The 26,462-nt window shown below is 46.5% G+C and overlaps 1 protein-coding gene across 2 annotated transcripts in view; it reads right to left on the bottom strand.

Annotated features, from left to right (window-relative positions):
- PEPD (peptidase D) overlaps positions 1–26,462 on the bottom strand; it is a 177,179-nt gene that overhangs the window by 136,558 nt on the left and 14,159 nt on the right. Inside the window, exons 2-6 of one of the 2 annotated variants that reach the window (XM_083165224.1) lie at positions 26,083–26,266; positions 24,416–24,543; positions 11,932–11,995; positions 7,876–7,923; positions 3,130–3,191 (exon numbers count right to left, since the gene is read on the bottom strand). In XM_083165224.1, coding sequence (XP_083021350.1) covers positions 3,130–3,191; positions 7,876–7,923; positions 11,932–11,995; positions 24,416–24,543; positions 26,083–26,266 — 486 coding nt within the window. The remainder of the gene's footprint in view (positions 1–3,129; positions 3,192–7,875; positions 7,924–11,931; positions 11,996–24,415; positions 24,544–26,082; positions 26,267–26,462) is intronic. The other variant, XM_083165225.1, reaches the window with a different exon arrangement.

Here is a 26,462-nt window from a genome sequence, read left to right as displayed (position 1 = left end):
TACCAATGTACATACAGCCTCGATTATACATGGCATTTTGGGGGTTTAATTTTTCATCAGCTGGAGGAAATTATTATTACAATTTTATTTATAAGGCACCACAAGTGTTTCGCAGTGCATACAAAGGAACAGTACAGGGAGACAAAACATGGGCCCTTATTCTGATCGGTGCGGCCGGATCCGAATATGCGTCCAGCACTGTGCGTCCTAAATCCCGCCTTCCATACGGATCGCCAACTCCGTCCGTACGCGGTAAGAACCTGTCCGAACGGACCGCACGTGTATTTCTCATGAATACACCTCCTCCATCTCAGGGAACCTCCCCCATCATTCGATCTGGGCGGGCAGCTGACATCCGGCAATGTCATATGTCCACCCCCTACACATGCGTCACGGCCGCATTACCATACGTACGCCCAGTGTTTGCATGGGAACGCCCATGAAAAGCGGGGTGTAAACATATGGTAATGAGCCCAAACAGCCCTTCACGCCCCTCTCCACCCCCTGTTCGTAGTGTACACATTTCATGCGGAATGTGGCCGTACGCCCCGCTCGCACATGCGCAGAGACGCCTCTGCACATGCGCAGACACAAAACATCGGCGGCACCAACGCACGCGGATATTACCGCACCAACCAGAATAAGGGCCATTATTACATTGAATAAATAACAAAAATAGAGTACAGGTGAAGAGCGCCACAGTTGAATATACATTACAGCTTGGATATAAGTAGTGAGGACTCAATCAACAAACTACTAGAGGCTTGTGGCCAATGATGGAGATGAGTATGTGGACAAAGATGGTTACTGCGTGTTTGAGTATGGGAGAGCTGTGAGTGAAATGTGAAGAGAAGAGGGCTTAGACAACATGAGGAAGAGAGAAAATCTGAAGGTTTAAATGGCAATGTTGTACCGGACCAGAGAATTTGGTATTTCAATTCACCGAAGATGCCACATTTAATGAGCGCTTGGTGCAGAAAGCACCAGAACCAGACTTTGAACAATCTTATTGGAGGGAAGACTCCTTTTTTTTTTTTTTTTTTTTTGTGTGGTTTAAAGCAATGATTCAATTGTTTGTGCTGCTGGGAGGAAAACACGGCAGAAAACCCAGTAGTTTACACGGGATTAGCTGATTCACGTGGCTAATCCCAGTGCATTGTGGCAACACGCACACTAAGTTATAGCGTCCATTGCACTCGCACCAAGCTGCATAAACATCCAAAAAGCTCCACTCACTTGAGGTGGGAGACGCAAAATATAATTCCACCCCAGAAATGCCAAAAATCTGGGTCACCGCACAGCATCCAACCATGACATTCCTCTTGACCAGTTCAAGGCAAATCCTGACAAGTAAAATAATATTTATGCCAATCGGTTACCATCACGACAAATCTTACATAAATCGCCAACTGGCGCGTCACCAGTCTCAGCTTTTACACTAACCCCACAGCAGTGCCACAGATCCGTGGATCTGCAGAGCAGTGGCACACACACCAGGGGTTACAGGTTCTGGTGTAGAGTGCGACCACATTAATACAAGTGCAGAGCGGAAGGGGACGAGAGCCTCAACGTGATCCCAGGCACCTACATCTGTATTACTCCTTCCCCATTTACTTTCTCAACATCAATACATATTTATGGGGCCGTCAGCGCACGACATTGGTCACAAGTCACCGTTACATATATTGAAGAATACAGCACAGGGGTGGTGTGTGCAGGGTTGTGTTGATATTTATGTATTTATTCTGACAAGGTGTGACGGATTGTTACGGCTCCTGCAGCGGCAGCCCTGTGATTGACTCTGTAGTAGGGCTGTAGATCACCGTAATGGGATGATATTCGGATACAGGAGATGGGGGTGAGGGGGCATTAATTTAGCTTAATTTGACACCAGCAAATGCAGATGAGATCCTGCTGGGGGAATGCGGAATTGTGAGCCGGGATGAAAATATAAACATGACCACATTAAATTATTATTTAAATATATACATGTTCCTCTCACAGGCCGGGGAAACCGAAGCCTGCGCGCTTTATTCAGAATGGAACTGTCCGATATTATGAAGGAATCCCCAGATACTGTAATAAAAACCCTCGTTTCGGTCCTAATAGCAGCTTAAATACGTAGTTAAAATGATAAATATTTGGTTATTTGTATACTCCGAAGGTCTGGACTAACAGCTTTCAGGAGAACGTTCTAGCAATGCAATGAATGTGTAGATGTCTCTTGTGGGGGGTATTCAATCTTGGCCGCGTTTCTTTCCGGGTGAAAAAAAAAACAAAAAAAAAACAAAACAAAAAAAATTTGCCTTTCAGTAATCAATCATGGGCATTTCCGCCCATTTTTCAGTACATTTTTGTCCATGCCATTTCACCTTTTTGGGGCGTGGGTGAGAACGACTGTGAATCCGCCAAGATGAATTTGCAGCGATTTTCGCTGAAAAGTGGTACGGGGATTGAATAGGAAAGGGTTGACACAAGCAAAAAAGTTAGACACACAAAAAGACGATATGACTTTTTGATAATTTTTTTGAGTCAATTTCAACACCTGTCGACATCCGCCTCCATTTCATTTAGTGCTGGTCAGGCTTTGTTTTACCGTTCCCAGTTGCAGTTCATGTGGAACATAAAGAATGAAAAAAGTCCATCAAAAGAAAAATACTCATGTCAACCGTCTTGCATGTGTTGACCTCACCATATAGTGTCGACCTAACATTCAGATACTGGAAGATATATTTTTAGGGGGGCATTGATCAAAACTCTATAGGTATTCACAACATGGCATCATCATAGCAACAGATCAGATGGTTGTTTTCATCTCCCAAACTACAAGATTGATTCTGGATTCTGATTGGCTGTGGGCCAGATTTATTACCGTTTCACGCTGGTATGTGTTGTAGTTCCCTGTATATAAGGAAACCTATTCCCGTGCTTTGCCTATGTGCAGCGTGAGAGCTGTGGCAGGCATCTCCCAGCAGCCCAGCTGATGCACATTATCTTCTTATTCTGAATATTTCCCTGGGCCCAGAGTGACGCGGTATTAAGGATTCGATCTCCGAGGAGAAAGGCTCCGGGTTTTGCTATAATATCCGTCACCCGGAGAGTTGACAGTGTAAGATGATTTCTACTTACTGGCTAATTCCTTCAAACGAGGCCTCTTTGCAGACACTTCCGCTGTCGGTATTAACCCCGCGCTGAGGAAGAGAGAACATTTTTTAAGAAATAGACTGAAAGAAAGAAAATCAATGGAAGATTAATGCGAGGACAATTTGCAAGGAGCAGAGAATCCGAAATGTAACCTATTTAAATGTGTTTTCCCGACAAGGTGAAGAAAAAGCCACCAACGTCTGGCTTTACACAAATCCAGCTATGACCTTGTTACCAATATTCTGTTGCAGATCAATCCTATCCTCCCGGCCCACCACAGGTACAGGACATAACGGCCTGATGCGTAAGGCCGCCGGCAGACCGTATGCTGCAGTGTGCATGGTCTATATATACACACACAAGGACGTATACTGTAAAGTGTTTATTGTATATACGTACAGAGACGGCCACTGTTGGTAACCATAGACAGTCACTATCAAAGTCCATAGACACCGTGAGACAGGTGTGTCCTAAGGCAAGTGCAGTATCTTTGTCTGACTAATGCCTCCTATCTGCTGCTGAGTATCGCAGAACGCAGGGGATTGCACTCCCAAGCCCGCAGCACCCCGCCCACCACCTGACCTGCTGACTGCATTTCTAGCCACCCCTCAGTCACTGTCCAGGAAATCCCAACACTTTCTGCAACGTTCCTGATACCATGCACCTTTGGGAGTACATATTGTGTGACACATCTGCCGTACCAGTTTAGTGCATGCGCAAAGTCAGAATGACAAGAACATTGACAATGCACACAGATCCAGAGCTGGCCAACAATAAACTAGAATATGGGCATTATAATTCAGCTTCCTTCCCAACAACCTGACCGTGACAACTATGGTCTTACCCAGTGGATGAAAGTTATTTACAGAGAGCGGTCTTATGTAAGACTGACCTGAGCAAGGAACACATGCACTAAGCTTTGGTGAATGATAAGGGGGAGAGAGATAAAGTACCAGCCAATCAGTTCCAGGCATTTTTCAAACATATTGGCAGATGAGATAAATTGGCAAAGAGATAAATTGGAAGGAGATAACGCACCAGCCAATCAGACGTGTTTGAAATATGACAGTTGGAAGTTGATTGGCTGGTGCGTTATCTCCTCTCTTTGCCAGGCTTAATACATCTGCCCCATAGCCTGTGACCTGACAGTTAGGAGCCGATTGGATGGTACTTTATCTCTTTCCAAGGCTTATTACTTAGGTGACAAAGTACCAGCCAACCAGCTATGTTACAGACTGTGGGGCCGAATTACTAAACTTTGGAATATATTCTAATTATTCTGCACCTTGACAACGGGGGCTGTGGACCCCCGAAACATTGGTTTCTTTGTGACTGCACCATTTACATGGATTAATTCATTTTGATTTGGAAGGAAGTCTCTGAGTGCCGCTTTTTATTTGAGATATATATATTTTTTTTTATTAACTCCATCTATCACAGAAGCCACATAGTATCTGTATTACAGAGATGTTTGGGATGTTTATTTCAGGATCGGGAGCAGGAATTGCAGCCAGAGAAGAAGATCTGTAAGAGAATTGTGCTGTCCTGTTGATTTCACTACAAGCAGAATATTATAACATAAGGAGACAGGCCTCAGTATATACATACCGTATATATAAATACACCTTCTACGCTCCTGCATGTCACTGCTGGAATAAAACATTAGCTCAGGCTCCGAGCGGCGTGCTGTGTAAGCAAATACTGACATACAGAACATAAAGATATATGTGTGTGAGTGAGGAACGCGTCCTATATTGCTCGCAGATGACAGCCGGTATTAGTATCACACGGTTCTCATCTCTGACACGTGTCACCAACAAGTCACGGCTGCAATATCGCACGCAGAGCGAGGAAAATCATTTATAATGCACAATTCTAACGGATTCCAGGGGACCGGGCAGGAAGGATCCCCCAACGTTATCCCAGGATACCTCTTTCACATCGCACCCAATTACCGGGTACAAGCCAGTTTCTTGCCAGTTTGACCCGGTAATTAGTGCGATGTGAAAGGGGTTACCGGTTACAGCTAACCGGTAGCAACACGGCAATCCGAACTGGGTAAAAAGCAGAGTTCTTACCTGTTTGTTGCTGTGCAGTGTGAACGAGTTAAACGGGTAGAGCAACCAGTTTCCCGTTCACACTATGGAGGATGCAGCACTTGGAGCAGTGCCAGCTCAAAGCGCTGCCTTCACCCCTGCCCCCGGGTTACTGCGGCAATGTGAACAGACCGCACCGGGACTGAACCGTTTAAAAGTCCCGGCTCGACCCTGCATTTGCGATCTGAAAGCAGTATTACAAGCATTGCAAATCCAGGATTTACAGGTGATCCTGTTTAAGCCCACTTTGGAAAATCCCTGGATAGGTTTGAGTGACTGAGAGGTGTAACCTAAACTACCATCAGCCAGGCCTATTGGATAACACTGTGCAATGGACAAAAAGGTGTTGTAGGCATCAGCAATGAAGAGCAGTTTAGCTGGAAGTTTTCTAGTACATTTTTGAACCTTTATACTGAAGGGATACGGTCTCTAGGTCGACATTATGAAGGTGAACCACTAAAGGTGGTCATGGCTTAGGTCGACATATGAAATCGGTTGACATGGCAAAGGTCAACAAAAGGCTCTCTGAGCATAGCAGACTCATAAAAGGCTCCTTTTGACCCTATACTATAAACACCCCCGGCCTATCACTTGGGTAGATATTACACCATTGAGAGCAAGGTGACTCTGACCTGGAAACCCTTATATCAGGAAATCCCAGGTGCTGCTGATTACACCTAGGATTCTGCTACCAAAACCTGGTCTGGATCATCCACATTACACTGGCCCCGGCACAACTGGTATCCATGTATACTTACGTCAAAATTCAGGACAAAAAAAAACAACAACTCATGTCAACCTTTTGACTGTTGACCTTCCCATTGTCAACCTAACGCTTGTGTCGACCTTCCAAAACTTTAGACCTAAGCCATGTCTAACTATTTCATGTGTTGACTTTGTTGTCAACCTTTAGTGGTCACCTGACTGTATGTCGAACTTATGACCCATACCCTTTACTGAATAAGTTCCTACACTAGTATTAACCATAGTGTAGTATAACATTCAGGGTCCTATAGAACAACACACAGATGATTCGCTGCTGGGACTGATGCGTCCGCAAGTCTGTGACTTCATGCAAATAAATGCACAGATGGTAAATGTGCAATGTGCTCACGCCCACCTTGAGCGTTTAAGGAGGCTGCACCACCATCAGCCGCACCATCGAAACTTGCAAGCACCCTACCACCACACTCCTCATAACACGGCCACAAGCCGGACTATCTCCGTGCCTCTAAACACAGCCAGCCCATATCGGATGCCATGAATGCCAATCCGACCACGCCTCTGTAAATACACGGTGCAGGGCAACGCGAGTGCTGGAAGTGTTTTATGGGGCCTTGCCAAGCGTGGTAGCAAGAAAATAAAATGGTCTGATGGACGGCAAACTCTGATTGGTTCGCGAGCCAGCCACAAATCTGAAATGGCTCCTGGGTGGACACTACTCTGCCTGGCTGCCCCATACCAATTATGTTACATAGTCCTAGTTTAGGCTAGGTTATATAGACACTAAAACAGAGAGAACTGCGAAGAAAAAAAAAGTCTGTAACCCATAGCAACCTATAGTCTACATTTACATGTAATTTGTTGCAGCAGAATGAATAACTGGAATATAAAGTGTGGCTATGTGCACGGTAATCACTTCCCACATCTAGGAGTAGAAGGACCTGATTGAGTCCAAGTTTTATTTTTGTGCTCAATTAAAACAGAGCAACGCGTGCAATAAACTGCAGAGAGTAATTACTGAAACAATACTCAGTGCAAGTAGAGAAAGCAGCAGCTGAGGTGTTTCGCCCTCTGTCTCTGCGAGGGAGAAGCTTTCATTAAAAGCCCTGACGGCAAGGTAGCAAATCCTAGCAACCGATTCCACCGTCGCTGCCAGCCCCTTCCATCGGAGCCCTGCCTGACGCACCACATGTCACACTCGCCTCCGAAGCACTATCGGGCTCAGCCCACCTGTGTGGTGACACATGGGGTCTATCTTGCATTATCATTAGCACAGGTCATCTGTTATAATGCACTGGTCACAAGAGGGGGTTCCTGCAGCTCCCAAAAGTCTTCCTGAGCTCAGCTCCTCAGAGACCTCTATCTAGTGACTGGATATGAATATTTGTCCAGCCTACCCAATGGCTGTATCCTTACTGGGTCAGTGACAAGCCCACATTACAGTAGGTATCATCGACTGGCAGCAAGAGAACACCGCCACCTAGTGGTCAAAAGATGTTCGAACTTTTCCTTGGATGTACCATGAAACTAGACTGTCTGAGACATGAGAGTACCCACAGTCTTTTGGTTTGCTACTTTTAAGATGACGCTTAATATGTGAATAAAAAAAAACCTTTTGATTGGTGTTAATTTACTTATTACAGTCGTACTTGATTTATTACCCCTTTACATTTTTTTGCAAATAATTCCTATTTTCACTATGATTTAATATTTATAGATGCATCAGTATTATCAATCTGCAAATACACAAGGGTATGATCAGCAGCTGTGCGCACGGTCTAATCGCATCACCGGAACATATACATGTAGGCCTGAGATTAGCAGGAGCCCTTTCGTGAGCTTGCCCATAGATGCGCCCACTGATAGAATGAGATAATAGGTTATTACTGGGAGAGAAGCAGCTTCAGCTTACCAGAGTGAGGAGGACGGATGGGGTCTTAGCACTCAAGACAATGGCAATCTGATGGAATGAAATGTAAATGTTAAACAATGCAAAACACAAGTCGCCTATTATTCTTGTACACACAGCAGAGTTTCTCCCAATGCATGTCACAATGTGACTCTATAGCTGTGCTTAACTCATCAAAGCCTACATTACATCCCAGGTTAGTACACCCACGCCTAACACAATGTCACAGATACGTGTGCCAGATAGCAAGATGGGTGTGATGTGTAAAGTAGGTTTTGTTTTGATCAATGCCAGCCAAGGAATAAGATGTGATATGCAAGCTGCCTGACTTAAATCTATCGGCATGAATCACAAACGTAGAACAAGCAGTGGTGTATTCAGCATAAGGATCAGAAGAGGAGGCCTCTCCCCTCCTTCCCTCAGCTCTGTTCCTTCTCCAGCTAACAGAACATAGAGGCTGATCAAAATGAACTAACTGAGCTTAACTGAAGGTGGAAGGTGAAATTGGTGAAGTTGGTAAGGGATTAGGCAGTGAACATTAATAATCACGATGCAATGTCTTGATGGTGCCTCACACTGCGGGGGGGAGGGGGGGGGTTTCATACAAACTGCACCACCCACTTCACTCAAGACACACCCACCTCTTTTCTGGTTAGGCTCAAGGGGAGATTCTGCCCTCGAAACATCATTTATACAGCAACAGTTTATACAATAAGTTCCTCCATGTGGTAGAAACTTTTACATATATACATATTTTTTTTTTATTGAGGTCACAATCTTTTTACGCACACTATGGTGCCGGCTTTTATCGGAGGTTTAGTGACCGTTATGAAAAGAAAATCATTTTATCTGCCCTTCAGTGTTAAAAGGTGCAACTGGATGGCCAAGAAATGGAATATCGTATAGAGCTGCGTTAGGCCACCAGGGGCTCTCCAGCTCTTGCAGAACTAGTAGTCCCAGCATGCCCGTACAGATTGATTACACCTTTGTAGATGTTTGCAGAAAAACACAGACTGCCACAAAGAATAAATATTGATGGCCGCCTATCAGCCTAATATGTATTTACTGCTCTAGAATTTCTACAAGCAGGGAAATCTCCCCAAATGACCGGCGAAGCAGAGGTAATCAATGTGCAATACACAGAATGGATAATGCACGCACGCCCAGAGCAAAGTCTATTACAGCAACACAAAGGCGGTGTTACAGCAATATCTCTATTTGCCATTAACTAGAGACATGCTTATTGATGCAGCTATTATTGATCGACATTGTTGCAAAAAAAGAAAGGAGCTTTTGGCTCTCAGCGATCACTTCTCAGGCGAAGCGTGTAACAGACGTGGGAATGCTAAAGCCGGCATAAGAGCCTAGGCGCAGGGGTGTTGGCAAAGCCTAGACGCTGGGTAGAGGGGGAAGGTTGCCACTGAAGGGGCCTTACAGCACCTGCTTGGAATCCCAATGCACTAAAATGTGCCAACCAAGACTTGTCCGTTCTTCAAGATGCCTTCTTTACCCTTCAATTTACTATTTACTTGTCTGAAATTGTCTGATATAGCAGCAGTGACCCTTCTCCGCTGTTCCCGCACTGGCTGATGTAAGCCTGTAGGGGGCAGACACCCACCAGAGAGGTACAAGCCCTAAGGCACGCAAGTCCAAACTGTGGCCCTCCAGCTGTTGTGGAACTACACATGCCAGCACGCCTTGCCATAGTTTTAGCATTCCGAATAGCAAAACTGTGGCAAGGCATGATGGGACTTGTAGTTTCACAACAGCTGGAGGGCCAAAGTTTGGACATGTCTGCCCTAAGGGTATGGGTCATAGGGTTGACATGCATTGGGTCGAACACTGAAGATCAACAGGGCTTAGGTTGACAAATGAAATATGTCGACGTGTCTAAGGTCGACAGATCAAAAGGGCAACATGAGAGTTTTTCCACTTTGTCGACATGGTCAATATGGATACCACCAAAAGTGCACTGCTGCGCTCGGCACATAATTCTATTCTCCCTCCATGTCCTAGTGGATGGTAGGGCATGAAATACAGCCTATTGACATGTCGGCAAAAAAAAAAGGGTGAAAAAATCATGTCGACCTTTCTAACCATGCTGACCTATTTTATGTGTCGACCTTCAGTGGTCGACCCAATGCATGTTGACCTAATGTGTGTCAACCCATCAACCATATACTGGCCTGAATTGTACAGCTATACACAACATATGGACCCTTTACAAAGGAGATCAGGTTTTAAACAGATACTCGTGCAAGTTGTTTGGGTACTCTTTACTTAGAACGGAGCCCACGATTTTGATCGTGGGCATCGTTAGTAAAAAATCTCGGCCATCTCGGGCATTGAATGCACTAAAAAAATCGGGTGCGATGCGACCGACGAGATGCCCGCGATTTCCCATAGGGAACAATGTTAAATGTCTCAATTGACCCAATTTTCCTGTTCAATGCCTCAATTGACCCGATTTTTCCATAGGAAACAATGTTAAATGGGCCACAGAGGCCAAATAGGCACCCTGAAGTGTATAATGGCCACCCGAATTGTTAACGCCACCCCACAATCAACGTCAACCCGAAGCGTGGCGAGCGCAGCGAGCCCGCGAGGGGCGGCGGTACGCGTCCTACGACCTTTTCATACCCCCACTATCCACGTCGGCGTGGAGTTGAGAATAGAAAGTGTGGCGAGCGCAGCGAGCCCGAAGCGTGGCGAGCGCAGCGAGCCCCGCGAGGGGACGCGTACAGCTGTGAAGCCCGCGAGGGGACGCGGATACCTGTGAAGGTATCCGCGTCCCCTCGCCACGCTTCGGGCTCGGTGGCTCGCCACACTTTCTATTCTCAACTCCACGCCGACGTGGATAGTGGGGGTATGAAAAGGTCGTAGGACGCGTACCGCCGCCGCTCGCCACGCTTCGGGTTGACGTTGATCGTGGGGTGGCGTTAACAATTCGGGTGGCCATTATACACTTCAGGGTGCGTATTTGGCCTCTGTGGCCCATTTAACATTGTTTCCTATGGAAAAATTGGGTCAATTGAGGCATTGAACAGGAAAATCGGGTCAATTGAGACATTTAACATTGTTCCCTATGGGAAATCTCGGGCATCTCGTCGGTCGCATCGCACCCGATTTTTTAGTGCATTCAATGCCCGAGATGGCCATGATGGGCGCCCTTCTAAGTAAAGAGTACCGTTGTTTATGTAAAGTCATCCACATATACTCGTACATTTTACCCTCGCTGCCCGTTCCACCATGTAGCATTACCAATAACTGCAAATGGAGATGGCACAGGAGGGTCTGTATGTTGGTGCAGAGATACAGCCCAGAGTGTGCTATAAGCAGCAGAGGAGAAAGCGACGCAGTAGGCAGGGTCAAGTGCAGGGTGAAACAATGAACACTAGACTATACACTAGAAGATGTAGATAATACATCACTCGGATCACTAGCTCCCATTCACTATTAGAGGACTTTCATAGGGCTGCTCCCACCCTATGGAATACCCTTCCACACACAATAAAACTCTCCACTAGCCTGAAAACTCCCCTCTTCCGGCAAGACTATCATATTTAAGTACCACACGCATAACCCTCTGAGGCACTTATGTATTATATAGCTTCCCTTCTGGACTTGCAACTTGGTGGGACTGCTATGCTATTACTGGTGTCCATCCTTGTGTTTCCCTCCTATGTCCCTATAGACTGTAAGCTTGCAGCAGGGCCCTCCTACCTCCAAGTCTGTCTGTAGTTAGCTAGTTTGTTTTATCACTAAAATTGTAAAGCGCAACAGAATCTGCTGCTCTGTATAAGAAACTGTAACAGAATCTGCTGCGCTATATAAGAAACTGTAACAGAATCTGCTACGCTATATAAGAAACGGTAAATAAATAAATAATACAAGATAGCCAGTGTATGGGCTGTATGTAATATAGGTGCCAGCTCTGTAGGGCATGATAATTGCCAACTGCGCTAGCAGGAACACAGCTGTTCATGGTATCCTGCGTAAATTTAAAAGATTGTTTTAGGGCCCCCGATACCAAACAGAACAGGAAAATACTTTACTTACGTCACAGGTGTAACGGACGTCCTCTATGGCGTACTTCTGTTTATAATGCTCTGGTGGGTGAATTCTGGGAAACGGAAATAGGAAATCGTCAGTTGGCAAAACAGCTAATGGGCTCCATACATCAGCAATCACAATTTATGGATTTTCAGATATAGGGATATTTTGGCCAGATAAATGGATTTTACAATCTATCTGACTTTGCCCACACATTACAGATTTATTTCAGTGATCGGCAGATTTTTCCATCTAAAGATTGCATCTTCATATCTGGAAATTGCCCAATCGATTGCTGTTCATAATGTAAATAGATGAAGAAGACAAATTGGAAATGCCCACACATACAAAAAAGATCTGCAGATAATACCAGATTATTAAACATGTTTAAAAACCCGATTAAGCAATCGATTGGCGATTTTGATTGGGATTGCCAAAAGGGGGAGCCCACACATCTAAAATTAATTGTGGCAATCATCTTCATATCTGAAAATTGTCACAATGAATTGCTGATGTATGGGGCCCTTAACAATCAATAATCAAATTCCTGACCATTCCATCAAGAAACCTTAGAAGCAGACCTTGACAACCTGTGGCCTTCCATGTGATGTGAAACTACAAGTCCCAGCATACCGTGCAACAATTTTGCTATGGGGATATGCGAAAGCTGTGGCAGGGCATGCTGGGATGTGTAGTTTCACAACTGCTGTTGGTCTGTTCCAGAGCATCAGCATAGCCAAATCATCCAAGAGTTGACAATATAGTCTCCTATGAATCACGCCAGTAGGCGTTAACCAATGAAGCACGTATGAAACGGGTGCTATTCTGTGAAACCATGATCTAAATATAGAATTGGGTGCATAAAAATAAAATGTCACATTTGTATCCTCCTGCAGGGCAACGCGGCTTGTCCGTGTGACAATGGACCTTATACTGGTCTGTTTGCTCGCATGAGAATTCACATGGGAGCGTGATGTTATTGCACTGCGCATGCACATTTCTGTGTATGTGTATGCGCCTGGTGCACACACCCATATTGCAGCCGGTGGGCAGCGGGCTGGGGGACTCACCCATGGGAACGCCCAGCAGTTTATTGGCATTCCCATGGAAAAAACCTGGTTACATGGGCGCCAGAGGGGGGTAGCTGACATCACAGGATGCCAGCTGCCCACCCACTTCCTTCAAATGATGTGGGTGTTCCCCCCCAGTTTGCGAATGGATGTTTATGTAATACATCCATTTGCAGCCAGTGCGTGCGAACACAGGCTGCGAATGGGTGGCAGGGTTTTGGTGGACTCGCAAGAATAACCCGCAATGTGGAGCTGGTTTTGTTCCTAGCGGTAAATGATGACTAAAGCACACGTCCCATTTAAATGGCCCATTCAGCATGGGACAAGTGTGTTCTCAATACAGACCTGTATTCATAGCAACGGTATTTAAATTCAATTAAAAAGGGAGTTTAATAACAAAACTGCAGTGGGCATGTTGCTGGAAGGGGTCTTCGACTTCATATAACATTAAGGAACCTGCTATCCGATAGTATAGAGAACTCCAATGTGACTTACTGTACATTAATTAATCATTCGGGGGGACCCAGCAATTAAGGTCTGACCTACACTGCAAGGGGTGCAACAGCTACAGTGCCTACAGGTGAGGGGTAATTCAGGCCTAAACTCCAGAGGTGCATGAGAGTAAAGCCCCAACTTCCCCCTCTCCGCACCTGCTCAGAATGGACGAATCAGACGTCAGCTGGAAAAACTGGCAAATTCGGACTCCCCCCCTCCCCAAATTATGCCATGGACCTGGTTATGCCGCATCCCTTTACCGGTTCAGATTTAAACTGGCTCATTTGGCAGAAAGTTTCCAGCTCACATGTAAATAGGAAACATTAAAATCTGCTTACTGTTTTCAATTTGCAAATTACCTTATTAATTAAGGGAATGGGATTTAAAAAAAGAAAAGACAGTTTTTCTGAGAGCGATGCGATAAACCGCTGCATTAGTCCACCACTACACAAGAGAAATAACAGATTTATTTAAACATGGATATACCTTAGTGGATGTAGTGGTGGTGGCAGGTTGTGGGGGGAAAGGGGGGGGGGGGGGCGCGACTGTGCGAGACATGCTAAACAGCTCACAGACCCCTGAATCCCCAGCACCGCCTGAACCATTACAGAAAACAATGATTCCTGTCTGAGCCTTCCCTGGTATTTGCAGAGCTTGCAAGCAATATGAATTGTTGTCTTGTGGATTGGGGATAAAACAGAAGATATCAAGCAAGATGTCACCGCGTTCCTGTTCCTGACATTTACATTTCCTGGAAGGAATGATGCAAAGTGTAAATATTGTTTGAACGCAGCACATAATTATAACCCTGGGGAAAAGATGCATTTCTAGTGTTACATCTGCTGTATAAAATACAACAGCGCGATCGCACGATTGGTTTTGGGGGAACGTAGCCGAGCATCCAATTAGAGCCAAGTCAATTAGCGCCAATCAAGTGCTCGATTCCCAGAATGCTCTGATGTTTGTCAAGTAAGCAGATGGACTGTTCCAAGTGTCTCACCTCTTGTGTAGATTTGACGGCTGTGATCAGAGACCGAGTCGCACGCAAACTCCTGACAGATAATATGTCTGCCAGAGCATTCCGCCAAGCGACAGTGTGAGGCGGGAATTGGTTATGGAAGAGGTTTGGTAACAGCCAATGTTGGCGCAAGAATGGACAACGGGCTGCAGACTATGCAGCCAAGAGACCTAATTATTGATGCTTTGCAATTAATTACACTCTGTACCCTTACATGTGCCCAACACATGGATCTCTCGGATGTCAACTGAGGGCATGGGAGCCAGCTTAATGATTGGGGGGGGGGGGGGGGGTGTGCTCAAGTTAATTCAGTCCTACTAGAACACAACCACTCCCAATAGAAAACAAATTTGGGGGGAAAGGGTCTGGACCTATTAATCAACTCCCAAGGACCTTGCACTGCTAATCTGAGCCTGTGAAGAGCTGTGACTTACATGCCGTGATTTGCTATAACGTCCAAAACCATTATTTTAGTATATATAGATCTGTATACAGATCATGTTACTCTGTCCCTTGTCACATCCCCTCCTTACAACAGCAGTCAGCGGCGGTGGTGCATAGACCATTGCGAGGGTATGCAGATGGTTCTCCGCCCACAGGTCATATGAGCTTTGGGTCGAGCACCGTCCGCATCACCAGGTCCATTGCTAAACCAGGTAGGAATAATGACCATCTGGACACCGTGTTTGGGCAGCTTTCCTTGATAAATTAACCAATGCGATAATGGCCGATAACCGATTTAATCTGATTCCGACTGATCTGGCCAATATATCGGAAGAAATCGGGGCAAATCAGAGGTGTTTGACGTCCCATGTGCGTTGCCTTGTGGACATTCCAATTTTATACCGGGGGGGGGGGGGGGGGGGGGGGGGTGATGTCACGGAATGATATTGCTCAATGTTTTAGTGCTAGATGGTTCGTCCGAGAACTCGAGTGATATAGAGTTCCCCATTTAGCACCACGATAAATAGCCCGTGCCATGTGGGACAGTGGAGCGGCTATAATCCATGAATTGAATGCCACATGTGTGAATGAGTCTCAGAAATATACTCTGCTGTACTTTAATTCTTTTTAGAAAAACAGACATCTGAAAATATATTTTTGCCATAATTTCCAATCAACTCTTCAAGCTGTGCTCGTCTTAGACAAGGGGGGGGGGGGGGGGGGGGGACGTGAACATTACGATCCTCAAACAGAACAAACACCGGCAGAACTCTGTTACTCTGGTTACAGCAGGACTCCGCGCTTCCTTATAGCAATGCCAAAAAAATTTACATTTTTAATATGTAAGAAATGAGCTGCTTGCAAACGTGGGTTGACAGCACCACTTATCGAACGCATAAATCACCCTGGTCTTATCATTAGCCGATTACATGTAAATACACATTAATGGTAATATCATTTACAGGTCTTCCTTCTAAGCACAGGATTCATTTCCAACCTCGCACTTTAAGGCAATAATATTAAGAGCCGGTGAAGCGATCCGGCAAAGCATCTGTCGCGCAATATGGTCTTACTTTCCGAGTATCTCCAATCAATGTATTGAGTCATTCTGACATTTAAAATGAATAAGAAGTAAATGGCAGCACGATTTTAATTAGACAAATTGAAAAAGCATAACCGAGCTAGTGGTTAATTTATTTCCTGGGAATTAGTCCGTTCCACGCTTACCTGGCGGACCCGAGGGAGGGAGGAATAATTAAAGGGCTCTCCTGCAGAGGGTTGTGAGAAGTATAGGTTTGCGCGCAGGGCTATATGTGAAGGCTAAAAGCGAGATGGAGTATGACTTTTTCTTAAACTAGTTTGTGATTAATCTACTAATCCATCTAGGCACTGTGTTATAATCTCTGTTTTTTTCTAGTGCAACGGAATATGCTGCTGAATATAGTCAGAGCAGCGGAGCGGGAATAGCCAGAGCAGCATAGTCAGAGCAGCATAGCCAGAGCAGCGGAGCCAGAGCAGCGGAGCGAGCATAGCCAGAGCAGCGGAGCGAGCATAGCCAGAGCGAGCATAGCCAGAGCAGCGGAGCGAGCATAGCCAGAGCGAGCATAGCCAGAGCAGCGGAACGAGCATAGCCAGAGCAGCGGAGCGAGCATAGCCAGAGCAGCGGAGCGAGCATAGCCAGAGCAGCGGAGCGAGCATAGCCAGAGCAGCATAGTCAGAGCAGCGGAGCAGGCATAGTCAGAGCAGCGGAGCAGGCATAGTCAGAGCAGCGGAGCGAGCATAGCCAGAGCAGCATAGCCAGAGCAGCGGAGCGGGCATAGCCAGAGCAGCGGAGCGGGCATAGCCAGAGCAGCGGAGCGGGCATAGCCAGAGCAGCGGAGCGGGCATAGCCAGAGCAGCGGAGCGGGCATAGTCAGCGTAGTGTAAACTAACGAGTAAAGCTGCCGGTGTCCACAGGGTCGGGTGTGCTGGCAGATGCCAGAACACTGGCAAGCCTAGTGAGCACCTCTCACACAGCGGTGGTAACCGCCAGATCCCCTGCGCTGGCGGACGCCGGCGGAGAGGCGATCATGCGGTTGCCTTGGAGAGGTGCTCCACCTGCCTGAGACACACAAGCGTCTCAGCAATTCGCAAACGATGCATTTGTCAGTGCTCCCTATTACATACAGGCAAATACGACCATTTCAAACCCCCACTAGCCCGAAGCATGGCTAGTGCAGTGTTCCCCGCAAGGGGACGCTGTACGCGTTCTCTCGACCCCCACTATCCACGTTGGCGTGGAGTTGTTTTTATAAAGTGTGGCGAGAGCAGCTAGCCACCGAGCCCGAAGCTTGGTGAGGGGACGCGGATTACACGTCAAGTAATCCTTGTCCCCTCGCCAGGCTTCGGGCTTGGTGGCTCGCTGCGCTCACCACACTTTATAAAATCTACTCCACGCCAAGGTGGATAGTGGGGGTGTGAACAGGTCGGGAGGAAGTGTACCGCGTCACCGTGCGGAGCTCGCTACGCTTGGGGCTGAAGTGGATAGTGGGGATGTTTCAGGAACACATTCACACCTGTCATGCCAGGCAGGTTAAAATGGTCAATGGTTCCCACCCAACGTAATAAGCGCTGACTGAATACGCTAACTGCGTAAGCTCCGGCTAGCCACAAACGTACTGACTATGCTGGCTGCAGGAACACAACGCTGACACTGACCACAGGAACACTACGCTGATTCTAACAGGGACACTATGCTAACTACGTAACGGGCGCCGTGATAATACAAAAATACTGAAAGGGTTAATAAATAAGGTACTTGTGTATTAGCAGGGCGCCCTATTTGCATACGTACAGCACAGTCGGAAAATCACATCGCATGAGGTTTTTTGCGTGTGATGCGATCGCACGCGATGAGATTTTCCTACGTAATTTATTCACTGCTTTTTACCCTCGGGCGGTGTGACGCACGCAAAATCGCATGCGATTTTATAGGGTGCAATGCCATTTACTTTACTATACACTTCTATGACATGCAATGAAATTTAGGCACCCCCCCCCAGCCCCACACTATCCACACCACCCCCGAAGCGTGGCGAGCGGCGGCGGCACATGTCCTCCCGACCTTTTCATACCCCCACTATCCACGCCGGCATGGAGTTGATTTTATATAGTGTGGCGAGCGCAGCGAGGCACCAAGCCCGAAGCGTTACAAGTACGTTACAAGTATTCCGCGTCCGCTCACCACACTATATAAAATCAACTCCACGCCGATGTGGATAGTGGGGGTATCAAAATGTCGGGGGGAAGCGTTCCGCCGCCGTTCGCCATGCTTCGGGGTGGCGTGGATAGTGGGGGGTGACTAAATGTCATTGCAACTCATAGAAATGTATAGTAAAGTAAATGGTATCGCACCCTATAAAATCACATGCAATTTTGCGTGCGATGCGATCGCATCGCACACAAAAAGCCGCATACAATGCGATTTTCTTACGCAAAATCGCCCACTAAGCAATTTGCTTAGTGGGCGCCCTGCTAATACACAAGTACCATAAATAAATAAATAAATAAATAAATAAATAAATAAATAAATAAATAAATAAATAATGTAGAGGAGGCGGTAATCCCAGCATGAGGAGTTATCTTGCGCCAACGTAAATTGTTTACCTAGGGAAAACCAAACTCATCCCTGGCTATCCGTAATTGGAGACACCTATCAAGGAGAGCATCGTCATGGTAAAAGGTTATATGTTGTTGCATTTGTTTGATTTATACAACTGAACACATTATAAAATACAGATGTGTCTTCATACATCCAACCTCAATACACCGTGAACAGCGAGATTCCTGGTGCGAGTGAGCCGCCAGTTCCAGGCAGCACTGCTAACAGCGGAGTCTTCTTGGCTTAAAATGTGTCTTATTCACATCGCAATAAGACGCACAACACTATAATGTAGTATTTCGTATGCAGATACAGTCATAAACACACACAGAATAGAAGTATGAAAGTATAGTAAATCAGCAGAAGCTGCTTGTGCATCTTAATCACAGTTATGTAAATAAGACACACAACAACCCTATTACATGTGCGATTTTCAGGAAACGTGCAAATTTTGAAGTTTTTTACCAAAAATCGCACATGCCTAGAAAATCACACCCTATTACATTTCGCCCCCGGTGTTAGTAAATACACCTGTTTGTACCTTCTGCATCCTTGCTGCAGTCACTTTAAAGTGTTGAAAGAGAACATTTTTCAAACTCATCTCCCAAGAAAAGGTGGGCCAAGAATGAAATTTGGATGATGGTTCCCATACTTATTGTGTGTGGCCTTGGTTACAAAGAAGTTAACTAAAATAATCTGAAGGCAGACAGCCATATAAATGCTACCTAAATTTGCAACCTTCAAACTTCGTGCTGTATTTAGAACGTTAAGCATGACCAGCCCTCACCCCTCCTGTGCAATAAGCAGAGAGGAGACAATGACCGTGACATTACAGGAGATGAAATCCTAGTGGGGATTTCTTTGCATTTTTTTTTTTAAACCAAACATTTGCAGGAAATGTCAAGGTTTTCCAGACCGGTCTTAGATTAGCCAGGTATATTGGAAAACATGAAATATAATGTCAATTTCAGTCCAGAAAACCTGCAGCCATGACAAGGACAGTGCGCTGGTAGAATTTCAACTATTGACGTCTGCTCTATATTTAGATATTGTATAGTTCAAGTCAGACGCTACAGGCTTTTGTAAGACTGAGCCCCAAACCCAACGTCCTTGCCCCGACTACAGTTCAAAACTTTAACTGAAAAAAGGAAAGCAGAACGCAAAGGTGCGTATTCTACACTACAGTGATCCTTTTAATTATTCCTAAAGACTTGCAACATTAATAAAATAAAAACTATATTAATCATATTGTTTTCTACCCCATATGCGCCTAATTCCTAAATATGCCATCACCCGCACCCACATATTCATTTTGTATATGAATGCATGTACATACATACTTTTTTTTTGGGGGGGGGGGGGGGGGTTCTTATACATACTCTTTATTCTTATTTCTTGGACTGTTGTTCTTTTTATTATGCTTCTGCTGCTTTCCCACTGCTGAAACGGGTCATTACCCGTTTTTTTTTTTTTTTTTTAACGGGTTTTTAAACGGCAAGAACCATAAAGACCCTTTCCCACTGCAGCTTTTAAACGGTAAATTACTGTTTAAAAGCCGTATTTGGTAGATTCACACTGCCGTTTAAAAACCCGTTTAACCCATAAAAAATATGAGGGGGGGGGGATAAAAAAAAAAAAACACAGCGTGGGGTCCCTCCCACAGCTGTAACCAGCACCAGGCTGAAAGAGCCGGGCCAGTAATTAAAAATCAGGGAACCCGACAAATAGGGGTTCCCCGACTTTTAACAACCAGCCCCAGGCTCCAGGTCCGGGGCTGGTTCCAAAAATATGGGAGACAAAATTAGTAGGGGTCCCCCGTATTTTAAGAACCAGCCCCAGGCACAACCAGCCAGCAGGGTAATGCCACAGCCGGGGGGAGACTTTTTATGCAAGTCCCCCCGGCCAAAGCATTCATCCCTACCGACCAGTCAGCTTGGCCAGGGGCCCTTGGGGAGTGGGGACCCCCCCAATAAAGGGGTCCCCCCCCTCCAGGTCTTACCTGACCAGGCTGAAGCCTGGTGCTGTCCCCAGTGGCCACCGGGCTGATCATTGTGTAAAAAAAATAGATGAAAAACCGGTACTCTTTACTTAGAAGGGCGCCCACGATTTTGATCGTGGGGATCGTTAGTAAAAAATCTCGGGCATCTCGGGGATTGAATGCACTAAAAAATCGGGTGCGATCAACCGACGAGATGCCCGAGATTTCCCATAGGGAACAATGTTAAATGTCTCAATTGACCCAATTTTCCTGTTCAATGCCTCAATTGACCCGATTTTTCCATAGGAAACAATGTTAAATGGGCCACAGAGGCCAAATAGGCACCCTGAAGTGTATAATGGCCACCCGAATTGTTAACGCCACCCCACGATCAACGTCAACCCGATGCGTGGCGAGCGCAGCGAGCCCGCGAGGGGCGGCGGTACGCGTCCTACGACCTTTTCATACCCCCACTATCCACGTCGGCGTGGAGTTGAGAATAGAAAGTGTGGCGAGTGCAGCGAGCCACCGAGCCCGAAGCGTGGCGAGCGCAGCGAGCCCCGCGAGGGTACGCGGACAGCTGTGAAGCCCGCGAGGGGACGCGGATACCTGTGAAGGTATCCGCGTCCCCTCGCGGGGCTCGCTGCGCTCGCCACGCTTCAGGCTCGGTGGCTCGCTGCGCTCGCCACACTTTCTATTCTCAACTCCACGCCGACGTGGATAGTGGGGGTATGAAAAGGTCGTAGGACGCGTACCGCCGACCCTCGCCACGCTTCGGGTTGACGTTGATCGTGGGGTGGCGTTAACAATTCGGGTGGCCATTATTCACTTCAGGGTGCCTATTTGGCCTCTGTGGCCCATTTAACATTGTTTCCTATGGAAAAATTGGGTCAATTGAGGCATTGAACAGGAAAATCGGGTCAATTGAGACATTTAACATTGTTCCCTATGGGAAATCTCGGGCATCTCGTCGGTTGATCGCACCCGATTTTTTAGTGCATTCAATCCCCGAGATGCCCGAGATGGGCGCCCTTCTAAGTAAAGAGTACCGAAAAACCTATTGTTTCAAACTGTGGAACTATGAGTCCCAGCAAGCCTCCCCCGCAAGCTGGGACTTGGAGAACCACAAGTCCCAGCCTGCGGGGCATTAAAGGGCCCGCTGGGTCTTGTAGTTCCACAGTAAAAAAAAAAATAGATAAATAAATACACACGGACACATTATAAAAATAAAAGTTTAATACATACATTACACAAACACACTGATACTTACCTATCTTGATCCCATAGGTAGGTCCCAGGGTCCGGTCCGGTGGCTTGGATCCGGGGCTGGTCCGGGTCCGGGGCTCCAGGGCTGAAGAGTCCGGGGTCCTGGATCCGTAGTAATGCAAAGGGGTACCTGGGGAAGGAAACCCTACTCACCTGCTCCTGTGGCGTCCACCGCGGCATCTGCTGTTGAAGTCGCGCTGCTACCGGCTGCAGTGGTACCCGCTCTGCTCTGCTGTACACTAGAGAAGCAGAGATCCTTCTTCCTCTGCGTCTCTACGCAGAATGAATTCTATTGGCCAATCAGGAGCCGAGAAAGTCGGCTCCTGATTGGCCAGAAATCATTCTGAGTAGAGACGCAGAGGAAGAAGGATCTCTGCTTCTCTAGTGTACAGCGGAGGCGGAGCGGGTACCACTGCAGCCGGGAGCAGCGCGACTTCAACAGCAGATGCCGGGGTGGTCGCCACAGGAGCAGGTGAGTAGGATTTCCTTCCCCAGGTACCCCTTTGGATTACTACGGATCCAGGACCCCGGACTCTTCAGCCCTGGAGCCCCGGACCCGGACCAGCCCCGGAACCAAGCCACCGGACCCTGGGACCTACCTACGGGATCAAGATAGGTAAGTATCAGTGTGTTTGTGTAATGTATGTATTAAACTTTTATTTTTATAATGTGTCAGTGTGTATTTATTTATCTATTTTTTTTTTTACTGTGGAACTACAAGACCCAGCGGGCCCTTTAATGCCCCGCAGGCTGGGACTTGTGGTTCTCCAAGTTCCAGCTTGCGGGGGGAGGCTTGCTGGGACTCATAGTTCCACAGTTTAAAACAATAGGTTTTCCATCTATTTTTTTACACAATGATCAGCCCGGTGGCCACTGCACAGGGCCACCGGGGACAGCACCAGGCTTCAGCCTGGTCAGGTAAGTCCTGGAGGGGGGACCCCTTTATTGGGGGGGTCCCCTCTCCCCAGGACCCCTGGCCAGGCTGACTGGTCGGTAGGGTTAATGCTTTGGCCGCGGGACCTTATATAATAAGTGTCCCCCGGCTGTGGCATTACCCTGCTGGCTGGTTGTGCCTGGGGCTGGTTCTTAAAATACGGGGGACCGCTACTCATTTTGTCCCCCGTATTTTGGGAACCAGCCCCGGCCCTTGAGCCTGGGGCTGGTTTTAAAAAAAAAAAAAAAAAAAAATCAGCGAAGCCCTATTTGTCGGGTTTCCTGATTTTTTTAATGCCAGCCCCGGCTCTTCAGCCTGGTGCTGGTTACGGCAGTGGGGGGGGGGACCCCACGCCGATTTTTTTTTTTTGGTACTCTTTACCTAGAAGGGCGAGGTGGCTCGCTGCGCTTGCCACACTTTCTATTCTCAACTCCACGCCGACGTGGATAGTGGTGGTATGAAAAGGTCGGAGGACGCGTACAGCTGCGCTCGCCACGCTTTTGGTTGACGTTGATCGTGGGGTGGCGTTAACAATTGGGGGGGCCATTTCACACTTCAGGGTGCCTATTTGGCCTCTGTGGGCCATTTAACATTGTTCCCTATGGAAAATCGGGTCAATTGGGACATTTAACATTGTTCCCTATGGGAAATCGCGGTCATCGCGCCGGTCGCATCGCATTCGATTTTTTAGTGCATGCAATGCCCGCCCTTCTAGGTAAAGAGTATCTTTTTTTTAACTAAATACCGCTTCAGAGGCATTCCCACTGCCTCAAAAACGGTATTTAACCGTTAAGGCTTTTAAAACGGGTTGAAATACCGGTTATCTTTAACCGGTATTTCAACTCTGGCACTTTCCCACTGCAGCCTTAAACGGTAAATTGCGTTGAAAAATCGGCAATTTACCGTTTTAGACCTGCAGTGGGAAAGGGGCATTACTTACTGTATGATGTTCCTTTACTTTCCTGTGTAGGCTTCACCGTCTTATTTGTGATTATTTCACGTAGTCAGCTTTGCTTTATGTATATGTTGCTTATTATTGTGAAGTATTGTTAAACAATTATATTTTTTGTGTGGTCAAAAACATAAAAAATCAAACAATAAAAACACAAAAAAAAAAAAAAAAAAAAACACGGAGGTCTCCTTCCACCGCATACCAAACGCAGCTGCAGAAAATATTTGTAGCAATGGAAATCACATTGCCAGGCCGAAATGCAAAGTTACAGGGAAGGCGGGTGATGGCGCAACAATGCCGCTAAAGACTGGTGCATGTTGGCTTTATGCTGTGTACACACTGAGATATTCCTATACTATATATCAGCCACATTTAATCCCGATGCGCGCTCCCATTTAGGGGTGTATTCAATGCTTTCTGCAAGCTGTGACAGCGAGCAGTGCTGGCGGCTCACTGTCACAGCTGTAACACAGCGACTTGGATCTCCCTCCTTAACGCTACATTGAACACACAGCAGGACAATGAGGTACGTATTCTATAAGGATAAGCGCAAACATTGCAATCATTGGGTCTACTGGGGCACTAGAAGCGGCGCTGCCCCCTGTGACGGGCAGAAATAACTGACAACCCACTGACAAGTTCTCCTCCAGAATATCCCCTTCTAGGACCTTACAGCAGGGGTCGGTAACTTACTTCCCCATCCACACCGCGTAGCTCTCCGGGAGCTTAGGCACAAAGAGAATAGATTTTCCGGTATCGACATCGATGGCTCCATAGCAGCCGGACTCGGTCACCCCGAACGTCCAGTGAAAGAACGACTCCTGAGGGGTAAAGGAAGAAATAGTGATTCTGAGACACTGTTTTATCAGGGGCTTAATCCACATAAAGCCGCACAGAAGCAATTTATCACACTGTGTGTAATCTACTGTATAGCCCAGTCATGTCCAAACTGTGGTCCTCCAGCTGTTGTGAAACTACACATCCCAGCATGCCTTGCCATAGTTTTAGCATTCCCTAATAGCAAAACTGTGGCAAGGCATGATGGGAATTGTAGTTTCACAACAGCTGGAGGGCCATAGCTTGGACATGTCTAGTTTAGCCTATCCTATTCAACAGGAGCGATGGGGTGCCTTCTTCAGATATGGATACATATATTACACAAGGTACAGTATTGGGCAATACAATGGTATATGACAGTGGAAGCCAACTCAAGTCCTCCAGAGCTACGAACAGTGCATGTTTTCCAGGTCTCCACACAGAATCACAAGTGAAGTAATTAGCTCCACCTGTGGTTCTTTTCAAAATGGTCAGTGATTAATTAACACCTGTGCACCTGCTATGGGTTCTGGAAAACCTGAACTGTTGGTATGCCTGGGGTTGGCTACTCCTGGTGTATTTATTTATTTATTATCAGTTTCTTATATAGCGCTCACCTATTCCGCAGCGCTTTACAGAGAATATTCGAACATTCACATCAGTCCCTGCCCCAGTGGAGCTTACATTCTATAGAATGATAATGGGTTCACTTCTCCCTGTACACCTCTTCCCTGGGTGTGCCCATAAGCTCCTATAGCATTCAGTACCATCTATGCTGTTAATCCCCATCCAGAGACCACCCCCCCCCCCCCCCACCGCCCTCCCTGTGGACAACACCTTTATCTCACCGTTGCCCATGCATCATTTTTTACTCCTTCCTCTTCTTTGCCCACCACATCCAATCCCTGGCTCAATCGGATCAGCTCCACCTACGTAAAATTGCTAAATCGTACAGTGACAGACCATACAGAAGTCACCAGATCTCATAAATTGGCAAAGGTCGACACAGATGTGCATTTTTCAAGTTTTTTTGTGGTGTCTATGTCGACTCGTGAGCTCATGGACCACCCAACAATTAGTACATGGCTTGAAGCATGACAAACAATGCTAAGTCAACATAAACAAAAGATCGACATAAGCAATGGATGACATGGAAAAGGTCAACATATGAAAAAGACGACATGAGTTTTGAAATATATTTTTTTTGTGAAAATATTATAGATTGGTGTACTGTGTCCCCTCGTCATGCCTCAGACCACAGGCCTCGCTCCTCTACCATTCCCAATCAAAGTCCACGTTGATGGTATTGGTAAAGTATAAAAAAGTTCAACAAACCACAAAAAATTTATGTCAACTTTATCATGTGTCGTTTATAGCCACCTTGACCTTTTGACCATATGTAGGTCAACCCCTAGCTGTCGACATTGACTGTTGACCTAGACATTGTCTGTCAGCCATCCGAATGCCACCGATCCCATTCATAAAACAATAAACCATTCCTGGGCCTATGCAGGAAACAGATATCTACCCAGCGACAGCGTTACCTGTCGGAAGAGGACACCGGTATCTGTGCAGTATCTATTGGTCTCCTCCCCTCCCTGCAGGAGCACAATGGACCCCTTGGGGACATCTCTGTTGTTCCTCAGCCTGTCGCAGAGACGTTTCCTGTTCAGGGCAAACAGAGCGGCTGGAACTTTCAGTGTTTCGTTTCCGAGCCAAAACGATGGTCTGCAACCGAAAAACGGCAAAGTGTTAGTGACTATAGCAGGGAAATGCATGGAGACAAGAGGTGGTAACTACAACAGTACAGAAACCAGGATTGTACATCTAGAACACAAGGTCTCAGTCTCCCTGCCTTGGTTTAGCACAATGAGCAGTGGGACGATTGAGTATCTTTAACATTATTTTGCAAATACAGTAACTA

The sequence above is a fragment of the Crinia signifera genome, chromosome 11 (genome assembly GCF_055691185.1).
Source record: "Crinia signifera chromosome 11, ASM5569118v1, whole genome shotgun sequence".
Classification (NCBI taxonomy): domain Eukaryota; kingdom Metazoa; phylum Chordata; class Amphibia; order Anura; family Myobatrachidae; genus Crinia; species Crinia signifera.
Note: the sequence above shows the minus strand (reverse complement) of the source record. Positions and strands in the feature narration are given on the sequence as shown.